The 27,281-nt window shown below is 39.0% G+C and overlaps 1 protein-coding gene and 1 long non-coding RNA gene across 4 annotated transcripts in view; one reads left to right on the top strand and one right to left on the bottom strand.

Annotated features, from left to right (window-relative positions):
- LOC148185864 (uncharacterized) overlaps positions 1-27,281 on the bottom strand; it is a 139,717-nt gene that overhangs the window by 107,633 nt on the left and 4,803 nt on the right. The window lies entirely within an intron of this gene.
- Positions 19,989-24,318, top strand: LOC148185865 (uncharacterized). Of its 3 annotated transcripts, none has more exons than XM_088073006.1 (4): positions 19,989-20,055; positions 20,351-20,503; positions 20,570-21,758; positions 23,220-24,318. In XM_088073006.1, exons 1-4 carry the CDS (start codon positions 19,989-19,991, stop codon positions 24,316-24,318), a joined length of 2,508 nt encoding a protein of 835 aa, XP_087929132.1. The 3 variants fall into 3 exon arrangements, with proteins under 3 accessions (XP_087929132.1, XP_087929133.1, XP_087929131.1); XM_088073007.1 differs by having other exon boundaries at positions 20,351-20,536; positions 20,669-21,758; XM_088073005.1 differs by having other exon boundaries at positions 20,351-21,150; positions 21,214-21,758.

Genomic DNA, 27,281 nt, shown 5'->3' with positions numbered 1-27,281 from the left:
AAATAGAGAAATCATAAGAATAGTATTCCTGATTAAAGATGTTGCATTGATGATTATGTCCACATTCATGTGGAGCTTACAAATTTAAATATATGTTTAGGCCTCTAAAGAACCTGTTACAATTATATAAGACAGAAGAAACAAGCATAGGGTCACATACAAAACAATTCTTATAGGTGACCCATTTAGATGCTTACATATTAATTTGTTATCTATTTCAGTCTGTCTGACTTTACTGACACTGTGACCGATTATACACAGAGGCAAATGGAAAACTAACAGGTTATTATCTCTGCTAGGCCTGAGCCTGGAGGAGGCCGTGCGTTTGGTTGTGTTGTATGATTTTGTGTGTGTGTCCAAAGCTAATCTCACAAACTACTGGACCAGTCAGCCTTGCATTTTGTTTACATATTTATGACTGTATGATCAAGGAACTCAAGGTTGCAAGGTTTCATAATTGTTAAAAAACCTGTTCTATCTACTGTTTCATACTGTCATTGACTGCTGACTCCTCACCTCTTTTAATTGGTTGGTAGAAGCTTTAGAGAAATCAGTCTGACTAAAATGACAAGCCATCACTTATATTTAATTTCCAACAAATATAAAATGTGAACTATAGAAACTTTCACCTTAAATAGCAAAGCATTGGCCTCTACAGCTTGTGGAATAACTTTGAGTGTGTACATAAATGAATGACTCTGAAGGCAAAGCCCACATTCCCAACAGTGTTTGTTAACTCTGCTTTTAAAGTCCAATACAACACTTTAAATCTCCAGCCTCTTTGAAGAAGCATTCGTGTATGAGCCTTGATCACAGCCAATTTCACAAATCACACAGACTCTGCTGTACACCAGAGTTTTAACTCTGACAGTAATTGGCTGAGATTTGCTCTAAAACTATCTGGTAAACAAGGCCTCCTTCTCTGAGGATCAGAAGGTTGATGCACACTGCATAAGCAGAGAACTGAACATGCACGACAATAAATATGCAACCTCTCTAACGAAAAAATGTATTTTAGATTTATTTTCATTAGGATCAGCATTAGCTTCCATCAAAGTGACCACTCGAGTTCATGTGCACAAGAGGTAGAGCTGTTTAATTTACATACATCCACAGTTACACACACACTCCTCATTATTTTGAACGTGCCATTTCTCTGTCTAATTATAGAAAAATACATTGCCCTTTAATGTCTATTGCCTGCAGAGGTTTGCAGGATCCGGCAGACTGAAGAGGGAAAATCCAGCCCCTGAGCAGCCAGGGAATGTGTCTGCACCACTGAGTCTCCAACCAGGGATGTAAATCACTGTTTAAGTCGGGATCATTTTCACTAAACCACTCATCATCCACTTCTACAGAGGGCTGCGTTCAAAGATAATGACGAGAAAGGATACAAATGGCTGGAAGATGCTATGAGAAACACTATTAAGAAAATTGGAGAAGGATGGTTTTATGCTCTGGAATGTTAGGTGCATCTCTGTGTGGTTGAATGAGTGAGCAATTTTACATTTAAGGCTTTTCAAGCAGATGTTTTTAGACTCGTCATATACTAGAATCTGTTTTTTTTGGTCCTGTTGTAACCCAAAGCCTCCAGTATGTTTTACTTGTAGCAGAAATTATGGAATCTCTTAAGGATGGGTCGCCATTTCAGGCTGGGTTTCTTAACTAGCGTGCTATGCACTTTCCCATTTTAAATATACAGCCATGTGTGCTAGCCAGCTATTTAAACCTTTGAAAACCTAAGCAGATTGACTTGATTTCTTTTAAAACATGGAAAAAAGGGGTGACAAGCCTCTTTATAAGAAATGGCCCAAATTTTTTCAAGAAATTAGTAAAAAGGAATTTCTTGACAATAAAAAAAGAAAGATAAAAGAAAAATCTCAAGAAAATGCTAAAAATATATAATTTAATTTATTTTAAACATTTTCTTTTTGTAAACTATTTTTATACATAGAATTCAGAGAATAATGAATACATTTTTTCTGGACATTTTCCCTTGTTTTTTAGTAATATCTTCTAATCTTATATGCTCTCTTCAGCAAATGGTTAGTTCAATGTCTGTGCTAAAACAGTGATGGACACCATCCCACACCAGGCTGATAAACTGTTCCAACAAATCTTTTGCTGCTGCTGTCAAAGGAGCATCTCTCCTCACTGAAAATTCAGTTAAGCGCCTGCACAGTTAACATGGGCTAACATATGTAGCAGCGTTATAACATCCAATGCCAAACGGTCCCAACAAACTCACATCAACACTGAAATGGCTCTGGTGTTGCACCAGTTCATAACTGTAAGATTAGCCATATGATGGCAACAGTTAGCCCTGTCACTGACAGTGCGCAGCTGGGTGGACTTTCACAACTGTCCCCTGAGCAGAGCTCACACTCCTGCAGTAGCCACATCTCAAACACTGCTGGAGTTGAGTGCACTGTATTCAGAGATGCTACCAAAATATTTGCATATTTACACTATGGATATCAAATGAAGTACCCCATTGGTATTGGGATACTTTTTAAGGTACAAGTAGTACTGGCATGATACTTTTTAAAACACTACCCAGCCCTATACTGACCACTTCCTGTTGATCCAGTACATTAGATAAGATTTAGTGTTTTATTTACTTGGACGTATTTACAGAAACGTGTGTGAACATAATTCTGGCAGCAATTTCGTTGTCACCTCAGCGTAATTATGAATGCAGTTTAGTAATATACGAATGTAATTTATCAGAGACAGGGTTGCTAGAGTGTGGTGTGGTCTCTCCACCCACAAAGCTGCCGTTTTACCCTTTGTATGTGACTGTGAGCACACGCGTGGGCTTTTAATGTGCATCAATTAGCAGTGTTTGATAAGTGATGCTGCACACGTCAGAGCACTTTTCCTATCAAGTGTCACATTTTGAACAGCAGCAATTTCTCACCTGCGTGTTCATTCACCCGTAACACACAGCTATTCAGTCTCTTTATTTCAAAGTCTCTGCATGAGCTCTTCTAAAAGCTTTTCTGTCTGCTGTGGAAAAGTGAATAAAGCGGGTGGAAAATGAGGGACGCGTGTGAACAGAGACATCAGTGGTTCTGTGTTATTAGCAGGATTGGGAGAAGAAAAATAAGACCAACGGAGAGATCACATAGCTAATGAAAGTTCTGCTGGAGCCGCCGGTGCTTCGGAAACCAGTCACTGAACCATCTGCTAATAATATTGCTTTCATCTAGAGCTGCCCATTCAGAAGCATTAAGACAGACGCTGAAACCCCTGCACACGAACATGCATGGAAAACACTTCGTGTGCAAATGTATATTCAAAAAGATCATGTTCCTTTTCTCCCTCATTCACCTACTCGCTCTTAATTATTCAAAAGCACACAAGCACCTTCTTCCGAATTGAAACCATCTGCCGGAGTTCACGAGTCTGCATAACACATCCACCATGTAAGAAAAAGGTATCACGGTCACTATGGCAACATGTTCCCATGCACCAAACAAAACAAGTCTACATTTGAGAGTTGCCATGTTGCTCCCACTCCTGCCAGATAAGACGGAATCAGCCTAAATGCTTTGTTTCTGTTGTGAGAAGAAGATTCTCAAAAATCTACTCCACGCCAACTAATCTAAGGAAACGACAGGTGTGATCATTCAGAAAGATGTGAATTTTGCACAGGTTTTGTGTCCCTGCCTGTGTGTGTGACTTCATATAATCCTGTCTAATTTCCATAAAGCGGAGATGGGTGGCGCAGACATGGTAATCCAGGACTGGACTCTGGATTATGTTGGGATTGTCTGGGCAGCGCAGTGGGAGCAGACTGAAGCTGTTTTCTCACACATGTAATCTCTGGGGATCAGTATTGATTAGAATTGCGATTGGTCAGTTTGGGTAAACTCCCCTTGGGTTTTTGTGTACACAGTGAGGGGAGTTTTGGGGTTGATGTCCTCTGGATACCCCTGAGAGTCTTTATCACACATATGCAGTTTGAAAAAACAAACTGCCTAAAACTATGCCAACTACTAATTTATTCTGGTACAAACTGTGCCTGCACAACCACACAGGTACAGCACAACCCCTTAAGGTTTTTAGAACAAGTGTGCTGCCTTTATAAACAAACAAAATCATAGAGGTACATGGATCAGATTCTTAAAAACCTGGATAATTTATAAATTGTGTATACACACACCCACTGTGTGGTTTCTTCCACTGGAGCCTTCTGGCAGGGGTAAACTGTTCTATAATTTTTCAATATGAATCTATAATTCATTATTTTGGTCACACAACTTAAAATTATTTCGTAGTGACTGATGATATTTAACTACAAAGTTTAAAGGGGACCTATTTCACTCATTTTGGGTTTCTCATAGAGCATGTTTACATGCTTTAATGTTCTAAAACATGTTATTTTTCTCATACTTTCTGTGCTGTAGCACCTGTATACACACGCTGTTTTAGCACCTGTCTCTTTAAGACCCCCTCCTGAGCCCAGTCGGCTCTGATTTTCAGGTGCTCTATATCTTGGTGTCTCTGCACCTTCATTGCAGTTGTGGAATGACAGCACTTTTTATTGTGAAAAATCACCAATAAAACCAAAATCTTCACATCCTGACATGCTCCAGCAAGAATATGATTGGTAATCAGGGAGAAATATACACATTGCCAACCAATTTTACATGTTACCCTGACGTTAGCATGTAGCTACATGAAGCAGTGTAGGCTACACGATGTAAACAGTGGCATGCCTGGAGCAAGTACATATAAAGAAATCCACTGTAGAAAAAAGAAATGTTGGAAACATGGCATTCACATTGATCGCAGGGATTACTTTTACAGACTTTTATCTCATTATTTGAAACTGTGGTCACATTTATAGTGTTAAAATGATGGAAAAGCATAATCGTCCCATTGAAGTTATAGTAAGTGATAGTGCCCTGTTGATAAACTTTTTGTGAAAAAACTTTGAATCAACATGGACTGTATAAAATAATGGATGTAGCCACTGTGACATCGTACATTGGTTTTGAAGCCTTGAGTTTGGCATTTTGGCTGCAACCATCTTGTTTTTTTGAAGCCAGAACTGGCCACATTTAGGGAAGAGGCTGGAGCGGAGGAGGAGATCTGTCAGAGAGGCTGAGACACTATTGACAGACAGCCTGTCACTCAAAGTGGCCTCTCTCTTAATTATGTATAACTTTAAACCTTAATGTAAACAGGTGAGTTACATAAAAATTACCCCCCATACATGAATGTTCAACATGTATATTTCTGTGGCCTCAAGTGGCACTTCGGCGTTGCTATCATTTTTCAGCCACGGAGGTTGTTGCTTCAACACGAACACTGTCTGTTCTTGTGAGTTCATGCCATTTTTCCAAAAGTTGCCTTTCTGTGACAATACATTTTTTAGTTTACAGAATTTTTCACAATTTAAATGTCTACAAACAGTGAACCACTGTACTCACTGATGATGCTCTTGGCTCCTTGGCCTCAGTGCAGGAACATCATCAAAACACTGGCAGAAAGGAAGCAAGAAGCAACAGCAGCACTGGCCACACAGCAGACAGCAGTCCCTGATGAACACCAACATTTCTAGTTTTTACAGCAGCTTGCCAGCACTTGTCTCCCTCCTCAACAGCTGTGGTGACTTTACAGTTAGGGCCAGTTGGAGCCTAAGGCTGGTGGAGCTGCCATTTCAAAGAGAGACAGCTCATCAAGATGGATGACAACTGCTGGAGTGTGTCCTTGTGGCAGAGCAGAACCACAAAATGCTTTAACTTGATGCAAGAAGTTGGTGTTAATGACTAAATGTAAATGTCATAATGTATTAAGAATGAAATAATAGTTAATCCTTACAGCCTGAATTAAATTGTAATTGCCCCTGTGCTGAAAAGCTCACATTGAGCTACGTTCAATCCATTTCATTTACTATAAGCAGGGAAGGAATTGAAGGATTTTCAGCTGTTGCCCTGCAGGCCTGAGGTTTCATTAGTCTGCAATCATACGCTGACAAGTGGGGTAAATTTTACTTTACCTCAATGTGAAAATTACTTGCCACAGGCAAACTGCCTAATAAAATATCATCCCTGCGTGTGAAAGGGAATATTTTAGTTTACTCATCTTTATCCATGTCAGAGCATGTCAGCTGTGTACAAAACAGATGATATTGCACCAGGACCTTTTCTAACAACTTATTGTAATCACATAATTAGTAAATAACTCCATTACAGTAGAATTATACAGATATTTTTTACCTTATTTCTCAGATAACAGAATCCACGAATCTAATGTTTAATCTGTTAATTCTTTCTAAATTTAAGATAACATCTTTACATTGTGTTTTGCCCAAACAATGGCCACAGCCCTAAAGAGGTCAATTTACAATAAAATTAAATTTTCACATTTAAGCAGATCAGAGCAGTAAAAGCCTGTTTTTTTTGACAGACTGCTGACTTAAACAGTATAACAATTTTTTTTTATTATTTTTAATTTAATTTTATTATTTATTATTTTAATTTTTATTTATTCATTAAAGAATTTACTCATTTTTTATTATATCCTTCTTTATGCAAAGCATCTCTGAGGACTCTGAAAGTGTTACATAAGTCCAATGTATTATTTTTTTAAATTGTTGCACATCAACTAATCAGTTAATCTGCTAACCTCTTCAGCTCTACTTACAAAATAAAATGTCATCATGCATACTGTAGGGCTAGGTTAAAAAATAAATAAATTCAGATACGTATTGGTCTTGATTAGAATCATCCGATATTCATTCAGGGGTTGATCTTTTAATATATACCTTTCCCCATAGATATGTGACCTTTAACCCCGTTAGTCTTGTGTAGCCAGCCTTTTGTTCTTCTCACAACAAGATCTGGACATGTGAGAGCCTAGTGAACCTCAGTTCAATCAAAACATGCTCGAAGCTGCTCCACTAAAGGCACCACCAAGCCTAAAGGCAGCTGTCTGGTTGTATTAAAATCAATGAAGACAGATAAGAGCTAGAAGAAAGCAAAGCCGTGTAAGACTGACAAAATTGAGGTGAGATATTGTGGAAATACCACAAAAGTAGTCATTTTGTGAGAGGGCGGTGACGGGAGGCTCGATTGGTGATGAAAGCAAGCTTCAGCTACCAGCATCAGCCAATAGCAATAATGCAGTCTCTAACTTTCAACCTTTACAGTGCAGTCATTATGCATATTTGTACACAATATGTAGAATTTTAATACTTTGCACTCAAAGGTCAAGAGTTGGAATCAATGGGGTTTAGTTGCTCTATATTGAAAAGAGACTATATGCCTTAAATTAACAGAAACTGAACATTTCATGTGAAAATGGAAGTTTATTTTGAAAATGCACATTGCAGGTAACAGGCAAAAATTGACACGCCATCCCTGACTGTCCAAACCGATGCCGCACAGGTACCCAGCACACCCTTTCAGGTCAATTCTTAATGTAATCTATAATATTCTAAATAATGCGCCAGAATAAAGAAGTCCTTACAGTTACAATTTCCAGCATTAGTTCTTCTGGGAATCTCTTCCATATCCAAGCAAAAATGTTACTGTAACAAAAATATCAAATTGAAATCTAACAGGAATCAGTGGCCTCATCCAGCTGTACTCTGCTGTTGCTCATTTGTACAGAAAATTTAGGCCACTTACAAAACCTGTGTGGCAGATTGTTAGATAGCGTTTGTACTATGAGCTGGGTGAACTGTGTCAGCTGTATCATCACACTGTGGTGTCACCGCTGGTTATCATACACACTGACTCAGAGTCGCCCACCACTTTGCTGTGTCAGCATATCGGCATATATTTTACACTGTGACAAATAATGGTGCTACTTACTCTGCTGATGTTTACGTGCATGCGTGTGGGTTGCGTGTTAGTGTCTAATCTGCAATTACGAGAGTGTTTGCACATGTTTTTTTAAGGTAAGCAGTAATGCAGTTTATAGCCTTCTTTGTTGCCGCATCACACAGGCCACCTTGCTCCTTCTGTTTGTTTGTGTATTCGTGGGTCTTCTTGTTTTTCGGGAGAAACTGCTATTGAGACTTGAAGTGTGACCTCCAGGGGAGAGACAAGCCGTGTGTCGTGTTCTCACAAAGATCTGCAGGCTGCTTTGATTGGTAATTACAGGATGTATCTGAGCATGGAGCTCACCAACTTGTCTGCAAAACACACCATAAAGATGTGCATGCAGTATACTGCACTCCCACAGAGGATGCATTAAGGTGAAACAGGCTACTGAAACTTGTTTATCAGTTAAAACAGTCCCCCAACCATTTTCTCTTTCGCGTTTTCCGACCTCACATCTAGCAACCGCATGCGTCACATCTACTGTAAAACAAACACCTATTATCCTCAAGAGATGTGACTCAAATCCTCCAGTAAGCCCACTCAAAGCCCTGGAAACGCAGGTTGTGCAGTGGCATGTCTCAGCCTGCCAAAACACAAAGCAGACGACATCAATAGAGAAAAGTCACCATCTTGTTGTTGCCTCGAGTCGATGTGACTCTGAGGATCCCAAGAAATGTCTGTATGGGTTTTATTTGTGCAAAAACGGCTTCACATCAGGGGTTATGTCTGTTTTTTGCAGCGTATTTTCACGTCTGATTGGTCTCTTTTGTGTTTGTCCTTTGGAAAACTTCCATACAAATGTTATCAGAAATAGCTGCGGGTTTAATAAAGAGGGAAAGATTGTCACAAAATTACAACTTGTTCCCTTTCAGAATTGTTCCATTGTGTTTAAAAAGGTCAAAGCTAACAGGGCAAAATGCTGGTATTTTCCAAAGACAGGATTTGAGAAACATTAAAAGCTTTGCATACAAATCTGTCTGGAGAGCTTTTTTAAAAAGTGCTCCCGTGAAAGTATGATTAGTCTCTATGCGCTGGTTTCTCAATCTTATCACTGCCTGTTGGAAACATGAGCTGAAATCTCTCTTCAACTCCTTGCATGTTTTTCACTGCAAACTTTCTCACACTCCTCTCTGTTCTCTCTCTCACACACTGTTGTGTTTTTCACCCCCATTCACTTCCTCATAGCGTGGCCCTTGCGATTGGTCGAAGGAGGTGGAAAGTTGGCCAATGGGAGGGCAGTTGCCAGGCAGCCCGTGCCTTGTTTGGAGGCAGCTGGAGGCTTGCACAGCTGTTCCATTGAAAAGCAGTGGGACATAATAACAAGGGCCCCTCGCCATCCACAGACAGACAGACAGACACACACACACACACACACACACACACACAAAGACGCACAATGTAGGCTGATTTGGATTTTCTGTATAAAGAAAGTTTTCTGCATTACTTTTTTGTTGGGATCTGTTTCTTAAACATGAAAAGAAATCACATTTACAATTTTCAGCTTTGTTTTCTTATAATTTGCATTCATGGTTTGGTTCTTTGTCTTCCCCAAATTCATGAGTTTCATGCTAGAGCATTAGGTGAGAGGACAAAGAGCATCACTGGGACTTTTTTTCAACTTTTTTTTCTGCTTTTCTCACTTCTTGTTTTTTAATGCAGGGATGGAGGGGAAAAGCCAACAAGATCAGTTCACTATAAACAAGTTTTTACAGCTTGTAACATGCAACAATTGTGTTAACTTTCTTTTAAAGACTTGTAAGTATTGATGTACAGTAAATTCATCAAGAAAATAGTGTCAGATGTATGATGTAGACGTAGATGTAGATGTAGATGTATGTTGTAAGGTTTTGGAAGGAAATAAGATTAGAATCTTCTTTTTTGTTATTTATGCATTGTTTGCCTCACATTTTGGATATTTGTGAACTTTAAAACTACATTAACACCTATCTAACCATGCTATAATCACAGAAAAAGTATCACCTTTAATGTTCAGAAGTTAAGTTAAACTTCTTGTAGTTGCCCGTTTACGCATCTGCAAGGCAAGGCAGCAGATGCAAGACAACACTATATCCATTTTCTCATTAATTCAGAAGAATCTGGTCTGGATATTGTCAGGAGTTTCCCTTTCTAATGTGTCACACAACAGCAGATTGTCTGTGTTGGAAGCGTTCTCACCTACTGGAAATACTTAGATTGGTTGGGGGGGGGGGGTCAGCACGCAGGAGGCAGGACGTTACACCAGAGATACCTAACCAGTTTGAAATTTGGTTTAAAAAACAACAACAACAACAAAAAAACACTTTCATGCTGTCCCTTGAATTTGTCTGATTATTTTAGCTTTGGCCTTTAAGTTTCTGAATTTTCATGTAAATTACCCAAATTTATGTTTGTCCTCTGGTGGTTTCATGCCAGTAGCATGATAGAAATGTCACTCACGTATGAGTTCATTAGAACACTAAACAGATTTTGTATTTGGGAGCTGGCAGGGTTACATCTGTTCAGTTGGACATTCATTTTCCCACATACAGCTACTCCAGGTAATGTCTAGATAAGTTCAAGTTTGCAGCGCATGTGTGAAAAGAGCTTATGATTCATTTAGAGTCGTGTTTCTAGCCATCTATCTCAAGACCAGTATTTACTCTCCTTTTGCTCTGTTTTTCATCTCCACTGACCCCTAAGAGAAATATCCAGCTTTTAATCCTCAAAATGCTCTACTATGTTTGCTGGCCAGTTGCTAACTTTGTCAGTCTGAGTTTTCTTTCTAGTCAGGTTGCATACAGTGATTTTTAAAGCTTTTATTTGAAGAAAAAAAGCCCCAAAATATAGATAAGAGGGCAAGAAAACCAAAACAATGAGCTGAAACATGCTAAAATGCTCCATAGAGCGAAGTAGAACGGCAAATTTGGGTCATAATTCTGTTTGAACTTATCCAGAGTGAAATATCTCACATTGCAAATAGTCAATTGATCCACTAGTTATATGAAATGTTGCTTAGATAAGCTTTTAGTCCTTTCATGACAACATGTCAGTACAGGAGAGGCTGCAGTATGTTAAAGAGCATCAGCTCCCAACGGTTTATTTGTAACACTGTACTGAAAAGAGGAAGCACAAAGGAGAGAAAAAAAAAATCTCTAACTCTGACCTTGTCTATCAGGCCACATCCTTGTTTTGCAGTGTGACAGATTGCTTCATAGCAGTGGAGAATTGTTAACCAAGCCCAATGACCCACATCACCCTGCAAAACACTGTGTGTCCATCTGTCCCGGTGTCCCGCTGAAACAATACAATACCCTATATACATCCTGTACATTTCTCCACCCACATGTTTCACACTTGTTGCTTTTGCAGATTGTAAATGCTGTGTGTAGAAGTACATCTATGTTGGTGTGCAGAAAAAAAGACAAAGAGAGGTTAAAAGCACAGACCAGTTGATTGACTGGGTGTACTGGGCTGACATATGAGTCATCGTGGCATATGGTGAGCCTATGGTAGCTCATAGCATCAATAATCTGCTCAGAGGACACACATTAAGCAACATCATCATTGTGCTCTAAATGGAGATTTCAGCAACACATGAGTCACTCAGGAGGAACAATGGAGTAATTTAAAGGACAAAAGGAGGTGCTCTGCTACAGTGCTGTACTTCTGCTCCTGCTTCATCGCAATATGTGGCGGCCAAATGTCAAAGCTTCCTATAATTGTTACTTTTATGGGAAAACAACCCCAGTGGTTCAGTTGTCTTCCCAATGGGAAACATCAATTGTGAGGATGTTTGGAAAGACTTGGTCATGTGAGCGATCAATGCGCCTCCTGAGTGAGCTCTTCAAAGAAAGGGTCCACGTGGATGGAGAGTCTTCTCTGACCAACAGATAGGAAGATAAAGCAACAAAGAAAAAATATATTTTTCACAGTCACATTCAGTCTTTAGTGAAAAACATAACCTTTATCCATGAGCAGATAATGAGACAATGTGCCCCAGGCACAGAAGGCCCCACCATCTCTCCTACACAGGATCAAGACAGACTTTGAGGCAGTTTTGCCTACTTTTGTTGTTGTGTGTGTGTGTTAGTTGTTGCCATGCATCTTTTTTGTGTCCCTTTGTGGAAGTTCTTTAATAATTTTGTGTGTCTTAGAGGTAATTTTGTATCTTTTTTGGTTGTTTAGTTAGTCTTTGTGGTTGTTTTTCCCTTTTTGTAGTCATGGTGTCTGTATTCATAGTTGTTTTATCTATTTTTGTAGTTGTTTTGTTTATGTTTTCTTATTCATTTTTGTAGTAATTTGGTGCGTCTTTGTTTTTGTATTATCCATATTTGTAGTTTTTGTGTGTATTTTTGGTTGTTTGCCCCTTTTGTAGTCATTTTGTGTTTCTTTGTGGTTGTTTTGCCCCTTTTTTAAATTGTTTTTGTATATTATTTTCTGTGGTGTTTTTGCTTCGTTTTAGTCATTTGTGTCCTTGGGAGAAAATTTTGTGTGTGGTTTTTGGTTGTGGTTTTTATGGTGGTTTTGTGTCTCAATGTGGTAGTTTTGTTGCCCTTTTAGTAGTTATATTGTGTCTCTTTGCAGTTCCTCTCCAGTTCATGTCTTTGTGGTGTTTTTGTGTCTCCTTGTGGCCATTTTGAATCTCTTCCCTAACTGTACATGTTGATTTAAATGACATTTTGCAGGTGGACACTTTGGACTCCTGGTCCTGTACACAGTAGGCCTATTCAGTGATCAGTCCATGCCTTTATCCTCTGATCACTTTTTCCTGTACAAAGTGTATTGCAGTGTTCCTGTTCAGTCTTCCCTGACCTGACCTTGTTTTATCAGCATATCCTAACTGTGGATGTGCTGTTTATGAGGAGCTGGCTGACCTGCAAGCTAGATAAGCTTCATCAACACCAAAAGAAATAACTTTAATGCCAATGTAAGCCTTTGATTTCAAGTGCGCGCTGACTCAGACTTCAAAGGTGTGTTAAAAAAGCCCCAACGCTGGTCCAAACTATGTTTTTCTGATTAGATTCCAATTTCTCCCCTCCTCCCTCTTTTCTCTTTTCTCTACATTCAGTTGCCACGTTGAGTTCACTGACACATAAGACTACTAAAACAAAAACATAGGTTTAATTTGGTGGAGCTATTCCAGGCAGGGTTAAGACAACAGTGTTGTGGGGCCTCTGCTCTTTATGACTCCCGCCCTCCCTGGAGAAAATATTTGGATGGTCTTAGAAAGAAAAGTATGCAAGTATCTATCGTTTAGTCTCACATAAACATAAATTACTTGCCCAAAATCCCTATTTTTTAACTTTAGCACATCTTTACACTAAGACATTGCAGTAAAGTCAAAAGAGCATAGTCAAGAAATTGTAAAAGACATTTTGGATGTTCATTAATGTTCAATCAGTGTCCCAAAAACATTGACCGTCCCAGACAGTACCAAGTCTCCATTCTGCTGCCAAATACCTCTGAACCGGAGCAATCGATGTTTGTTAATGTTTATTTTATCCTCACATGCCTGATAGCAGAACTATTTACATGTAAAGTAACTGGCCCAGTCACCAGAAGGAAATGTTGGTATTCTACATTTCTGCAAACCACAGACACATTACATTTTAAAGTTTCATATGTATTATATTAAAGTTTCCTAGGCTGACTTTGTCATTGGGAGGTAGAGGGGATGATGGATGAATGGCACCTTGGCAAGACGCCTGCCAAGCTGTAGACCGCTGTAGCTTGACTGCAAAAATGGTTGTTTTTTAGAAAGTCATTGCTGCATCTGCCAGAAGCTTTTTAGCCACCAAATGTGGGTGTTTTAAGTAACCCATCACTGTGTTTCCACCAGGGATCGAGCCACAAAAAGTGATTGTTTTGCCAAGATAAACCTGCATTTCCTGATGGGATAATGCTACAGAAAGCTTTTTTTTTAAACCAAGACATTACTTTGTTTCCTGCCAGGAACAGTTCCACAAAAAGCAGTTGTTTTTTACCAAGACATCACTTCATTTCCTGTTGGCATAATGCTGCAAAAAGTGGTTGTTTTTTTAAACGAGGCATTGCTGGATTTCCTGCCAGGATAATGCCAAGAAAAGTGGTTGTTAATTACCAAGATACCACTACCTTTCCTGCCAGGACAGTGAAACGAAAAGTCACGTCTGTTGGCATAGTTCTTCAAATAGAAGTTATTTATGGAGGCATCGCTGCATTTCTTGCTAGAATAGTTCCACAGAGTGTTTGTTTTTTTAACCAAGATATTGCCGTTTCCTACTGGGATAGTGCCACAAAAGGCAGTTGTTTTTTTTTTTTTATCAAGACATCACTACATTTCCTGCCAGGATAGTGCCACAGAAAGTGTTATTTTTTTTACCAGGACATTGCTACATTTTGAGCCAAAAAACAGTTATTTTCTAACCATAGTCAAGTGGTTTTTGTGCCTAAACCTAAATACACATTAGCCACGGGGCTGTTGAGTGCAAAGTTTCAACTCATCCGCCACATAACGTATTTGTGGTTTCCAGAAATGTGCAATGCCAACATTTCTTATGGCGACTGGGTTGAAAGTAAAGAAATTGCAGGGTAGTTTCAGCTGAGAAGCATACATTAGGAATAAGCTCCTATAGGATAGCAGGGGGATGAAAATCCACCTCCACCGTGGGCTGTTTGTCCAGTGAGTCACGCACCGCACACAAATGTGGGTCTGACGCTCTTAGCCAACAAATTGATCACAGTCTGTGACCTTTGCCCTTGTTAACCCCCGCCGCCGCTGTTATACTGCCAGCGGTCAGGCTCCGAGCAGATGGGATAGTTTGGGGGAGGGTTTATTTTTACACAGCCGTGTTGTCACTCAAGCCTTCTCCTTCTACTGTCTGCATTTACACACATTTTACTGCATATTTCTCCGTCCCTCCTGGATTTATGTCCTCAGGCTTCATAATATTGATGTTTGGTGTGTTTACTGTAAATTACATCTTGTGTCCTTCAAAAAAAAAAAAAAACCCAGGGCAAGCTGTGTTGATGTTGCCATCAATTATCTGTCCAATTACCATAACCTACATCGATACACACTGGAAGCCCTGCATATACACACACACACACACACACACACACACACTTACATACCAGCCACTTATATACCCTTTCAAACCAAAACCTCATGCAAATTCCACACTTACCTGCCCGGACCTGAATTTTCGGTGACAAACTCATGACACATACCTCACCTTAGGTTTTGTCTTCACCACTGATATCACCATTTGCCCAGAAAGCCCAGAGGACAGGCTGAGAATAGGTTGTTTTCTAAGATCTAAGAGACAAAAACAGAACTTAAAGAAACAGTTCACCCCAAAATCAAAAATACATATATCATTGCTGTCGGGCACAAAACTCCTATCTCATAATTTGCTATTTTTCAGGAATTAGAAAAAACGCTGTGTTTTTAAAAGGATCCAATGGAGATAGGAAGTTTAGTCACAAGCTTTTTTAATACATTACATTGGTTGAGAAATGGTAAAACCCACAGATAAACATAGAGGAGGACCAATAGAGTTAATTTATGAAAAAAAAAAAGAAAATAGCGAAATGTGGAGATACGAGGTTTGTGCCCAACAATGATGTTTTAACTCTTACCTGTAGTGCTATATATCAATCTAGATTTTTGTTGTGAATTGCTGAGTGTTGGAGATACCAGCCGTAAAGATGTCTACCTTTCAATGAATGAACTAGCTAACAGTATGGCTCAGCCAAGGAGGACGCAATTAATGTTTACATTTTGCACTGTTATGAGTCTGTCCTCCTTGAGTCGATGCATGCTTCCTTCTGTGCAGTGATACATTTGGCAGTTGTTGTTCGGTAGATTTCAGGAAAGAGACATCACTGTTTAGTTTTTCTTTTTTTTAAAAAAAATGTCTTTGTGCTGCTTCATGCACCACAAGCTGAGTCCCATCTAGTTCCATTATATTGGAGAGGAGGCAGCAATCCCAATGTCTGATATCTCCAACACTCAACAGCTCACACCAAAACTATGTAGACTAATAAATACCACTACAGGTAAGAGAAAAAATATATATTATTGATTCTGGGGTGAACCATCCCTTTAAAAATGAACTTTTCGGTCAAAAACCCAAATCCCAGCTTTTAACCACATCTGCAAATACAATTAGAAATCCAATCCTGATTCAAATCTGTGACCTAGTTGGAAAAATGATTATTCTTTGATTGTTTCAAGTGATTTTGGGGCTTTGCCAAAGAATTAGAAAAAAACATACAGGGCAAGGGCAACTGGTGAGACTGGTGGGCAGCTGTCAGGGCATTTGGGCGCACTGGGGAACAATCACTGAACTGTAGAAGTGATTTAGCTAGAGGCTGAAAGTCCAGACAGACAGATTTTATATCATGAGCTTTGTCTGTGAAATGGATTTTTGGAGCTGGAGATGAGGTATCAAAGCCTGAGAGACACATGAAGTGGCTGCTTCATGACAATTGTCAATTGGCAGGTTAAAAAAAAGCAATGTTCTCTTATAATTTTAATCTGAAACAGGGGATGTGTGCCATTATTTGTAGTAATAGGGAAGAAAATGGTAAGAGGCCTGCATACACCGGTATTTTTACCCCAAAACAGGTGCACGTCTAATAAGAAACCGCCCCCACTCTGTTTCTCTCATCATTGCTGGTTTTCACACCCCCTCTCCTTTACATTACGTCACCTACGACAGGAAATGAGATGCCAAAGCTCAAGGTGTTAAGAGACGTCTTCTTATGGGCTTTATTTTAATCAGTATCCTTGTGCCATTCTGTATTCATATGGACGATGTGATTTCTCTTTTCATGGTTCAGGAAAGAAGAATCGATTTGGGCACACAGACAAAACATTAAAATCCATTTACTGTATTTTTCCCATGCAATGTTATGCAATGAGAGGTTCTCTCTGGAAACTTATGCAGTTATTTTTGGGTAAATGCTGCCCATTTGTGGTCTGTAGAGGTACTGCGGTCCAGTTTCTGTCTTGTTACAGTTCAGGGCATGTACAGTAGATGTCAGCATTAAGTGTGTATTTGTGTGTATAGAAAGACAGCTCTCTGTTTTACTGTGTTATTTGGACAAACAAAAAGCATCCGTTTATGATCCAGATTTGTGCGTCTCTGGTTTTTACTCAGTAAAGTTATCCAGATTATTCAATTAACCTGCTTCTTGGATCAAGATCCTGTTTTCATAAATGTTTGAGACAGCTCAGAACAACCTCATCACAACTGCAAAAAATCAGCCTTAGAGACACAACATTGTTTCAGAGAGAAACAAATTGACCTCAAAGAGACACAAAACAATTGTTTTTTGTTTTTTGTTTTTCTAAAGCCCACTATTACAAATTACAATCTGCCTCAAATGGCTTACACCCTCAAATGAACTGAGGAACCTCCCTCCACAAAAAAAAGACCGCAAGGAGGCACCAAATGACTATAAGACAGACACAAAATGATCAAAAAGATACAGAATTGTGTCTGAGACACATAACAACCATAAGTAGGCACCAAATGATGACAAAAGAGACACAAAATGACCCAAAATAAGACAAGAAATGACCACAAGGGGACAAAAAAAAAACTACAAAGGCAGTTCTCTCAAGGTGACAGAAATATACATCAAACTGACACAAAACTGGAGACATAAAATGACCAAAAAGTGACAAAAAAATACATAAAATGTACTCGAACAGACCAAACTACCACATAGTTGGTTGTTTAGCTCCTATTCAAGAGAGGTGGTGAGGCATTTTGCATTTCTGTGCCCAAGGGCCCATTGTTTTATAATCCGCCCTTGATTCTGATCTAAAGCTCTTGGGATAGAAATGTATAAATGCGAGTTAAGTCCGTCTTGATTGCCTGTATTTATATTTGTGATACAGATTCACGTTCCCATACACTACGACAGAATTAGAACATGGGATAGCCCAAAAGGAATGCTTGGCCTCATGTGTGAGCTGACATGATGCAAGATGTAATGAAAACATAACAGAACATTAAAGAACATGATATTCTTGAGACCCAGAGGATTGTTAAAAAAAGAGCATCTGATTGCTGAAGCAAGACATACACTTTTCCTCCCACATAAATACAGATAGTGCAGCTGAGAAGGAAAGAAAACATCTGTTTGAATCCGAGGTGTCACATAATGTAGATAAAGGAATAAATTTGAAAGACCACATGAATGGCTAATCTAAACAATATGATGGACTGAAGAGAAAACAGAAAACTGATTAAAACAATCATCAATCTAACTTCATTGTGTGTGTGTGTGTGTGTGTGTGTGTGTGTGTGTGTGTGTGTGTTTGTGGGAGGGGTTCTTCACTTGGCAATTTGGAGAAATTCCCCACTGGATGCCACTAAATCCCATTTTAGACAACTTCATGTCATGGAAATAGTGTAAAATATTATGCAAAAGCTATGAAAACGTTTTAAAAATTCATTGGTAAAAATGTTTGGGATGCTTGAATAGACTCCAAATAAAGGACAGAATTACTGACATTAATTTTCTCTACAAGTTGCAAAAATCAAAATTAACATTTAATTTTGTTAATTTTTCAGGTAAAAATCATTATGATTTAAATCCTAGCTCTTGAATAAGTGAGTGAAAGTCACCAAAGACCTTTTACCATGTCAAATGTATGACCTAGTTTTCTTCAAAATGGGTTTTCCTTGTTTTAGGGCTTTAAAACCAGAGTAAAACAATTAGAATCAACTAGATGTAATATTTTCTTTTCCATACTAAAATAAGGCAATTGTGGGAAAAACTAATTGAAAGTTAAGGAAAAGAACATAACAAAACACAATCAAATCCCTGCAAGACACACATCTCTGTAAGTCACTCATTAGCATCAGCAGCTCCCAGACTTCCTGACGCACAGCAGATTATTAGCATACGGGTCAAAGGCCAGGCAGTTTCCAAGAGCTGCTTGTCACCCCCCATAATAACCACTGGGATGTTAATGTCTCCCCACAGCGAAGCAAACAGCAGCCACTGTAAAAACCAACCGTCACCTCTGACCCCACTTCCCCTAAGGTTTCCCCTCTTTCCCGCTATTGATCCTTCAGATTCCTCTGACATTGAGGGTAAGTGTGAGAATCCTCTTCCAGATAAAGGCATTTGTGGAGTCATTACCTGCAGCTAACCCACAGTGTGTGTTTGTGTGTGTGTGAAACATCTCCATACAGAGAGGGGCACTGAAACATTAGTCATTTGTGTGGTTCAAAGGTTGCGGCCATTTGTTCTGGACTCTCTCGGTCCACACAAAGAGGCAGGTGTTGGGTCAACTGGATAGATGCAGGAACTCAGCTTTGACATATGAGGAGGCTGCATACATGGCAGGTAAGAAACACTCATAAATCAGTCTGAATAATGTATGTGGAACTTTTTTTTGTTATCCAGGGGTATAGCTTATGCTTTTGTTGGACATTGAATCTACTTTCCACAGATTCCACTGCTGTATGTTTAAAGATAATAATTGCAAATCAGTCTTTTTTTCCCCTTTAGAAAACCTTTGCCCTTGAAACAAATTGAGCTTTGAAGGTGACAAAATACAGATATAGAAATATAAACCAATAAAGCGCTGACATTACATCAAATTAGGATATTTCATGTTGTGTTTTTTGGGGTGAGTATGAACAAATACTCATTTTGTTTGCTAAGAAGTCATTCACAGAAAAAATAACTTTATTTGGTGTGAAGGGCATAGGTTTCATTTCAACACTTCCATATTTTGTCAAAATAAAGTATTTTGCTACTTAAATGTATCAAGTGGTGGGGACAAATGGACATATGCTAGATATTGAGGGTACTTCAGAATTCTGTACACAAAACACATGCATTTATGCTAAAACCTTATCATTTACACTAAACTAAAATTGAAACGTAACTAATGTTCTCTTCAAAGTCAGACTTTTTCTTCTTTTTTTTTTTGGCAAAAATGCATTGATAGTTGGCTGTTAAACACCATACCTTATCAAAACTCAGTGTTTACCGTTTTCCATGAAGGCATTCAAGAAAAAAACATTTCCTTCACAAATTCATTACTTATTCATCACAAATTCATCATTACTAACTGATACACATATGGCCATTTTGTAGTTATGTATTAATTTACATCGCCCTCTGATTTTTTCTTCATGTCTTTTAACAGATAAAATGGATGTGCTCACTCTGCTGCTTGTGTTCCTCACAGTTTCTGGATATTCATATGTATTGCAACCCAGTAAGTATAACATTAGGCCTATTTAACATGTCAAACACCCAACAAAATGTGCTTTAGTGACAGTTTAGACTTAGAATGAAGATACAATCTCTTACTAATTATCACAGTGCTACAAACAACAGGTCATAACACTTCCCTGCTAATTATTTCATGAGCCTTTCAAAAGGAGTGCTAACTGTTGTCAGGCCATTATGTTACTCAAATGCAACTTGATTTGGGTTTTAGCATTGCAATTCTGCATTTTTGACCAATACTTAAATGAACTGTAAGTGTTTGCTCTTTGTTTGTACTGTAGGACTAACAGTTACCGAGGTAGCGGAACTGGACAGAGACCAATCTGATCAGCTGAAAGATCTTTCTATATCAGTAAAGGATAAAGAAAATGCTGGCAAGTCCACTGAAACAAGAAAAACAGAGGATGAGGAACACTGGAGTGAAGGACTGAATCCAGAGGCAAACCTGGAGAATGAGGAAAGGATGCGTCTTGAGACACTGTCTAAGATTTTAAGTAAAGAAACAAAAGGAGAAGAATTCCCTGAAGCTGTGATTAATTCGGATACCGATAAAGAAGTGGAGAGGAGAGAAGACGGACTCAATCTCTTCACAAAATCAGAGCCAGTAAGGGCAATCCTAGCTGGTAACACAAAAACACGGGAAAAAAGTCATCAACTAGATAAACTGGAACAAGAAATAATGGAAGAGGAAAGACAAAGCAAGCTGGTTGCAGGGATTCATCTTCACGAGGAGATTAGAGGAGAAACTGTAAATCCAGAAAATGTGGCAGAGGAAGGGGGACATGGAGAAAAGGAAGCTCACGTGGTAGTTAGCGATCTCACACCTTTAAGCACATCCTCTACTCAACTGAGAGAAGAATCAGTGATTCCTGCCACAACTCAAATTATCACTCAGCCTCAGAAACCTCCCAGTTCTCCTCCTCCTGTTCATCATCATAATGCCCCTTTATCATCCACACAAGTTCCCCTGGTCTCCTCTATGACTTCTTACCACAAAGTTAGTCCTCACCTTCTCCTCCCATCTGTCACTCCTCCTAGTCCCACAACAATCAATTTCATGTCAACAGTACTTCCTGGTGAGGTGAGGTCAATGTTTCTGCTTGAAGACCTCCTCACTGAGGTGTTACAGAATCCTATTCTCAAGCAGAATGATCTGGAAGTAAAGGCTAGCCCAAATTTAGAGGATGTGATGGTCAAAAATATATTTAAACCTGCACGAAAGGAGCCTCAAACCATTGTCGTTCAACCAAAAGAGGCTGAATTTATCACCGAGGTGCAAGTAGCAACGCCAAAAGCCAAAGCAGCAAAGTTTATAAGCAAAGTTGTAAAAGAATTTCAAGCCAAATCCTCTAAACCAAACATGACTCAGCCCACAGGAGAAACCAGAACAGTTAATTTGATGGAAAATGACACCAAACCTACAGAGACGCAAAATAAATCACCTCCTCCTCACCCACAAATGACCAAACCTGCAGCCAGGCCGCGACTGACAACTGCCAAAACACCTTCAACACGGCCAATGAAAAACAACAGAAGTAGTAAAAATAAGACAATTAAGTCCAAAGAAAAGAAAAGGAAAAAGGACAATAAAACGCAAAAGCCATCAGAGAAGAAGAAGGTCATCACACCAACGCACTTTCCTTACTTTAAGGATAACTACTGTCCTCCTGAGTGTGCCTGCTATGGAAGGTAAGGTATTAATAGCACTGAATAATGTAATGTAAAACTTAATACTTCCAGACATAATAATCAACCTGTTCCTCTTCCTAGGGCATCGCAAAATGTCACTCAATTTAATACGAATCACCAAGAAAGACAAATTACTACAAAAAGACACGGAACGACAAAACTACTACAAGACAACAAAGAATTACCAAAAAAAGATGCATAAGTACAGCAAAGAGATGTAAAATCACCACTAAGTCTGTATGTCTTGCTCTCATGTAAAACATATCAGAGGCGAGGTGGTGAGGTTCTTTACATATTTGTGCCCAGGAGCTCATTGTCTCATAATACGCCCATTTCAGTGGCAACGACATAGTACAAAGAGTGAGAAAGTCCAAGTTTGGTTGCATGAAGGGGTGGTGGATGGATTAAACAAACATAGGACTTTCACCCAGGAGACCTGTGTTTGTGTCCTATGTGAAACATAAAGCTTTTTTAAACTACATTTGGCAATTAATGTCACTTTAGTTACGTCACATGACAGTCAATAACCTTCATGAATTACGAAACAAACATAGTAATTTTAATCCAAATCATGATCGTTTTTCTAAACTTAATAAAGTACAGTAGTTTTGTTACCTAAATCTTGTATAGTTTTGGTGTTGAAACCTATGTGTTTCTGTGACGGTGGAAGTTTATTTTGAAAACAGATGCATGTTACAAGAACGAATAGACATGCCATCCCTTAACGTCCAAAACTGACACTAGAGAGGTACCTATAGCATCTTACTTTGAAGTGTGGGGCTACCAACGAGTTGGGAGAGAGAATGTGTTTTAATAATAATTTAAACCTAATAAATTCCAATGTTTATATAATCAGCTATATTATTAAGTTTACTATGTTTTCCAGTTCTGAAATGAACAGTCAAATCATTACTCCGTCTAGACATCCACTGGTTTATATTTTCCCATCTGAGAATTTGCTACTGTTCTGATTTATATATTTTAAATGGAATATTTTGAGATTTAAGCTTGTTGGTCAGAGAAAACTAGCAACTTTCAGACTGCACCATAAGCTCTGGGATCTTACAAAGTGCATTTTTCACCACTTTCTGACATTTTAGAGACTAAACTATTCACCAATAATGAAAGAATCATTAATGGAGTAGTGCGCACTTAATTTTTTTTTTTTTTGCAAGTGTTAGATAAGAGACATTTGCAAAGTAAATATGAAGCTTGGTCAGCTGCTAGCTTTCTTAGCTAAGCACAAAAGACAGAAAACAGTAGTAAAAAAAAAAACAATCTGCCTGTCAGCAGTTCTGCAGCTCACTAAATAACATGTATGTGTTGTTTGTTGAGTCCATAAAATGATCAAAATGTGATGATTATTCATGGAGGCTTTCCAAAACTATTTGCTGGTGTGTGATTGGCATCATTTTAAAGATCAATGTACATGCTGACTCTCACTGTGTCTTGTTTTCCCAGAGTGGTCCAGTGCTCAGACAAAGGTATGGACAAGGTTCCTTACGGTATTCCCTATAATGCTCGCTACATTCTCCTCATGAATAATCGCATCGACATGATCCAGCTGGACCTGCTCAGTGAATATGTCTCCATGGAGTTCCTGGTGTTGAGCAACAATCTGCTCACAGATGGCACCATAGAGGGGGCCTTTGAGGGGATCCCAGCTCTAAAGCGCCTCTACCTGGACAGGAACCTCCTCAACAGCGTGCCAACTGATCTTCCACATTCTCTTGAGGAGCTTCGTTTGGACAATAACGGTGTGAGTGTGATGTCTGAGGCAGCCTGGGCCCGCTGCCCCGGCCTCTTGGTTTTAAGCCTGAGCAACAACAGCCTGGGAAACGGATCTGAATCTCTGCCTGATGCAGTTCTCACTCCACTGTCCAACCTGCGCACTCTGAACCTGGATCACAACCAGTTAACATCAGTTCCTCTGGGGTTACCACTGTCCATCAAGGAGCTCTACCTCAAAGGGAACCTCATTGAGCAATTTCGTAGCGGAGCCTTCAATGGCATATCAGAGCTTGTGGTGTTAGATCTGAGTGCAAACCGAATAACAAACAAAGGTCTTCTCAAGGAGTCTCTTCTTAACACAACCCACTTGGAAAGCCTCAACTTAGAGGGAAACCGACTAAAACAAGTGCCACGACATCTCCCCCGCTCACTTAAAACTCTAAATCTGGAGTCCAACCTCATATCTTCTATAAAGAAAGCAGCTTTCGGCACCTTGAAAAACCTGGAACACCTAGGTTTAGCAAGGAACAAAATCTTCAAAGTGGCACCAGGGGCATTCAAGACAATGCCTGTTCTGCACCAGTTAGACCTGTGCCACAACATCTTACGTCAGGTTCCCAGACAGCTGCCGGAGGCTCTGCACTTGGTCGCGCTCACCCACAACAAGATTCAATCAGTTCCTCGTGATTCTTTCTGCTGGGGCAATAAAAGCACACACCTCAGCGGGCTTGTACGAGTGCAGTTGGAGCAAAATTTAATCGATATGGGGAGGTTGGATGCACAGGCTTTCAGATGCTTACGGGGATTCCAGGTGGTACACTTCTACTGAAACTTCATGATACACTCATGGTGCTTGGACTATTTATGCACAAAATATATGCATTTTAAAGGTACTTACTCCCTTAGTTTGTGAGAACTGCCCATTTCAAATTTTGTGGACATTAGCATTATGATATTTTAACACGTTCTCATGCTAAGTTGTCACATATTGCCACTCTCTCATGGGACTTCCATGTCTATTTACTACACTATAGGCATCCTTCTGCATCAGCTGTTGCTGCTACCAGTGTTGGGATGTCAACAAAAGCACATAGCTGGATTAGTTTAGTTTTAGAAAGCACAAAAATCCCCCTCAATCAGAATAACAAAAGATAGCATTAAACTACCAGAAGAATGCCCTGAGTGTGCATGCAGAGGGAATGCACCAAGCTGCTCTCACTTCCTAATTAGGAGTCAGTTCTCACACCATGTTCAACAGGTGAGCTGAATAAACCTCCAATCAACTCCAGGAATTGTGAGATCCAGCTAAAATAAACTGAAAAAAGAGAAATGACAACAAGTACCAAATAATGGGGAACTGCTACAATCATTCAAGATGATGCTGGCTTGAGATGTTGAAGACATTCGACTTTGGTTGCATAACAACACAACTGCTGCACTTGCTGTGCTCATAATGTGTACAAACATCTAGTATGTGATGGAAGTGACAGTAACCCCAAGAGACAGGTGTTCTTAGTTTGAAAAAAAAAAACATATAAAATGCTAATATATCTTGCAACACAAGATATATTAGTATTTTATATGTTTTTTTAATCCTCCCCAAAATGTTTGCATTGTAGCCTATGCTTCTGTGAACCACTGATATGTTACATGTGTTCATTTTGTAGAAGATACATTGATTTTTTTTCTCATCAACACTGTGGTGAATGTGGGTGTAGTTAGGTTAAAGCATAAACAGGTCATAGGGTTTGGAAAAAGCAGGTTGGTGAAAATTTCCGTTGTGAAAAGCACCTGGTTTTCATGGCACTATCCCAGCAGGAAAATTTAGTGAATAAAAAACAACCATGTTCGATGGATAGAGTGCCATGGGAAAATGCTGCCAAGGGTTGATTAAAAACAAACAAAAAGGATGAGTGTGGGACACTGCTGGGAAACTAAAACGTATTGCATGGGCTGTGCATTTTTGGAGACACTGTACTTCAGAGCAAAGTACAGTGTTTGTTTTGAGGATAACAGGCTGACTTCAGTAAAAAAGGGCTTTCAGTCCAATGGGATATTTTTCTGAGTAATGGGGCAACTGAACTATAGGATTTGGGAACAATGGCACGGCACCCATTTTGTAACCCTTTATCCAAGACCTGTGGTAAATGCAATTGCTATGCCAGAAACCAATAATGAAGCTGACCAACTGATTAAAAATTGTATTTATTATGTGTGAAATCCAATTTATTGTGTGTAACCCACCCAAGTTATTGTTTGGCTCATTTTACGACGTTCATTCTCTTCCCACAAACTGTTTTTTCGCCAAATGGAGAACAATGGATCATTGCACAATCCAACAGGAATAATCTAACCAAGATATCAGTCACGAAATGAATGTGTCCACCAAGCGTCATCTATTATGGACTTAACGGTTGGTTTTCTCATGACCTTTTTCCAAAGCAGGATCTTTAAAAATTTCCATGCAACATTCAATTTCCATTCATTGCACTGACATCTGTAGAGACCAGGATATCACAGACACATTTGTCATCCTTATTTTAGGTCTTTTATCCGTACCTAATGCCCAATAGAGTAGTCAGCTGCTGAAAAGCATTTGACAGAAAATTCAATTTTTCAATCAAATCTTTTTTTTCTTAAAATAGACATGGATTATGTGAAAAGGATGCAGGTTTGGTCTTTATGTTTTTCATGATGAGAATTTCAGATGGTTCAAGAGTTTTCTCTATAGTTCACACGAACAAAATATACAGTACAGGTTGATTGTGATAGATTGTCTCTTTTAAGCACATCTAAAGTGTCTGCAAGATGATTTTCAGGCCACAATAGATTAAATAACTCCCTGAAGAAGTTAGGAAAACCGAAAGCGTCCTATTATTGCATTCTTTGGAAAATTGTTTGCAGTTATATCAGTGAGCCACATTTATATTATTTTTTGGCTATTAAAGACACTTTCTCCTTTTTCATATTATTTCCCTGTGAGCTCATTGATCGTAATCACCCCATATATGTGACTTGACATTTGATTATTGGTGTAAATATATGAAAATATACATGCTGACTGTTATGGATCATCGCTTTCGGGCACATTTCAAATGGATGCAATATGATTTTCATGGAAGGATGGAAATCAATCTGAAAATTGCTTACAGTTATATAAATAGGTTTGCTTCTATGTGTGGTTTAACTTGTAGTTAATGATGTTAAGATTCTAAATTTGATGGGAATCAATGCAGGTTCCATATAACATACAGACATTTGCAAACAAACTCAGCTGTTTGTTGCAAAGTTGGACACTGTTGCTTGAAAAATACACTGTACTTTATTGCTTCTTATTTTGTCAAAGTTTCTAGGATGTGGGCTTGTGGATGTTGGGGCTTTTGGTGCTATTAAAGACCTTTTTATTGACAATATCTTCGTTTTTATTATTTTTCTGTGATCGCATTGATTGCATCAGCCCATATATTCCAACAGTACATTCATATGTGGCTTGATGTTTGGTTGTTGGTGTAAATATTGTGGAATAAAATAAAGATCCCTATAATAATTCATGCAGACACAAGCTCTGCTGTTTGCAAAAGCTGGACAACAGTCACCCATCTGAGTGGCATAATGACTGAATTCTGTGTCTCAGCAGATTGCCTGCTGTTTGGTTCAGAAGGGGTTTAGGGAAAAATCAAGAGGGGGTTTCCTTTATGTTGCTTTTAAAATATTAAAGGGACCACAGACTAAAATAAAAGTCTTGCCTGAAATAATTTGCCTAACATACCCTACAAAATTTTGAGTTTTCCT

Source organism: Plectropomus leopardus, chromosome 22, assembly GCF_026936395.1.
Source record: "Plectropomus leopardus strain MGB_pleo_1.0 chromosome 22, ASM2693639v1, whole genome shotgun sequence".
NCBI lineage: Eukaryota > Metazoa > Chordata > Actinopteri > Perciformes > Serranidae > Plectropomus > Plectropomus leopardus.
This window is presented reverse-complemented; position numbering and strand designations above follow the sequence as displayed.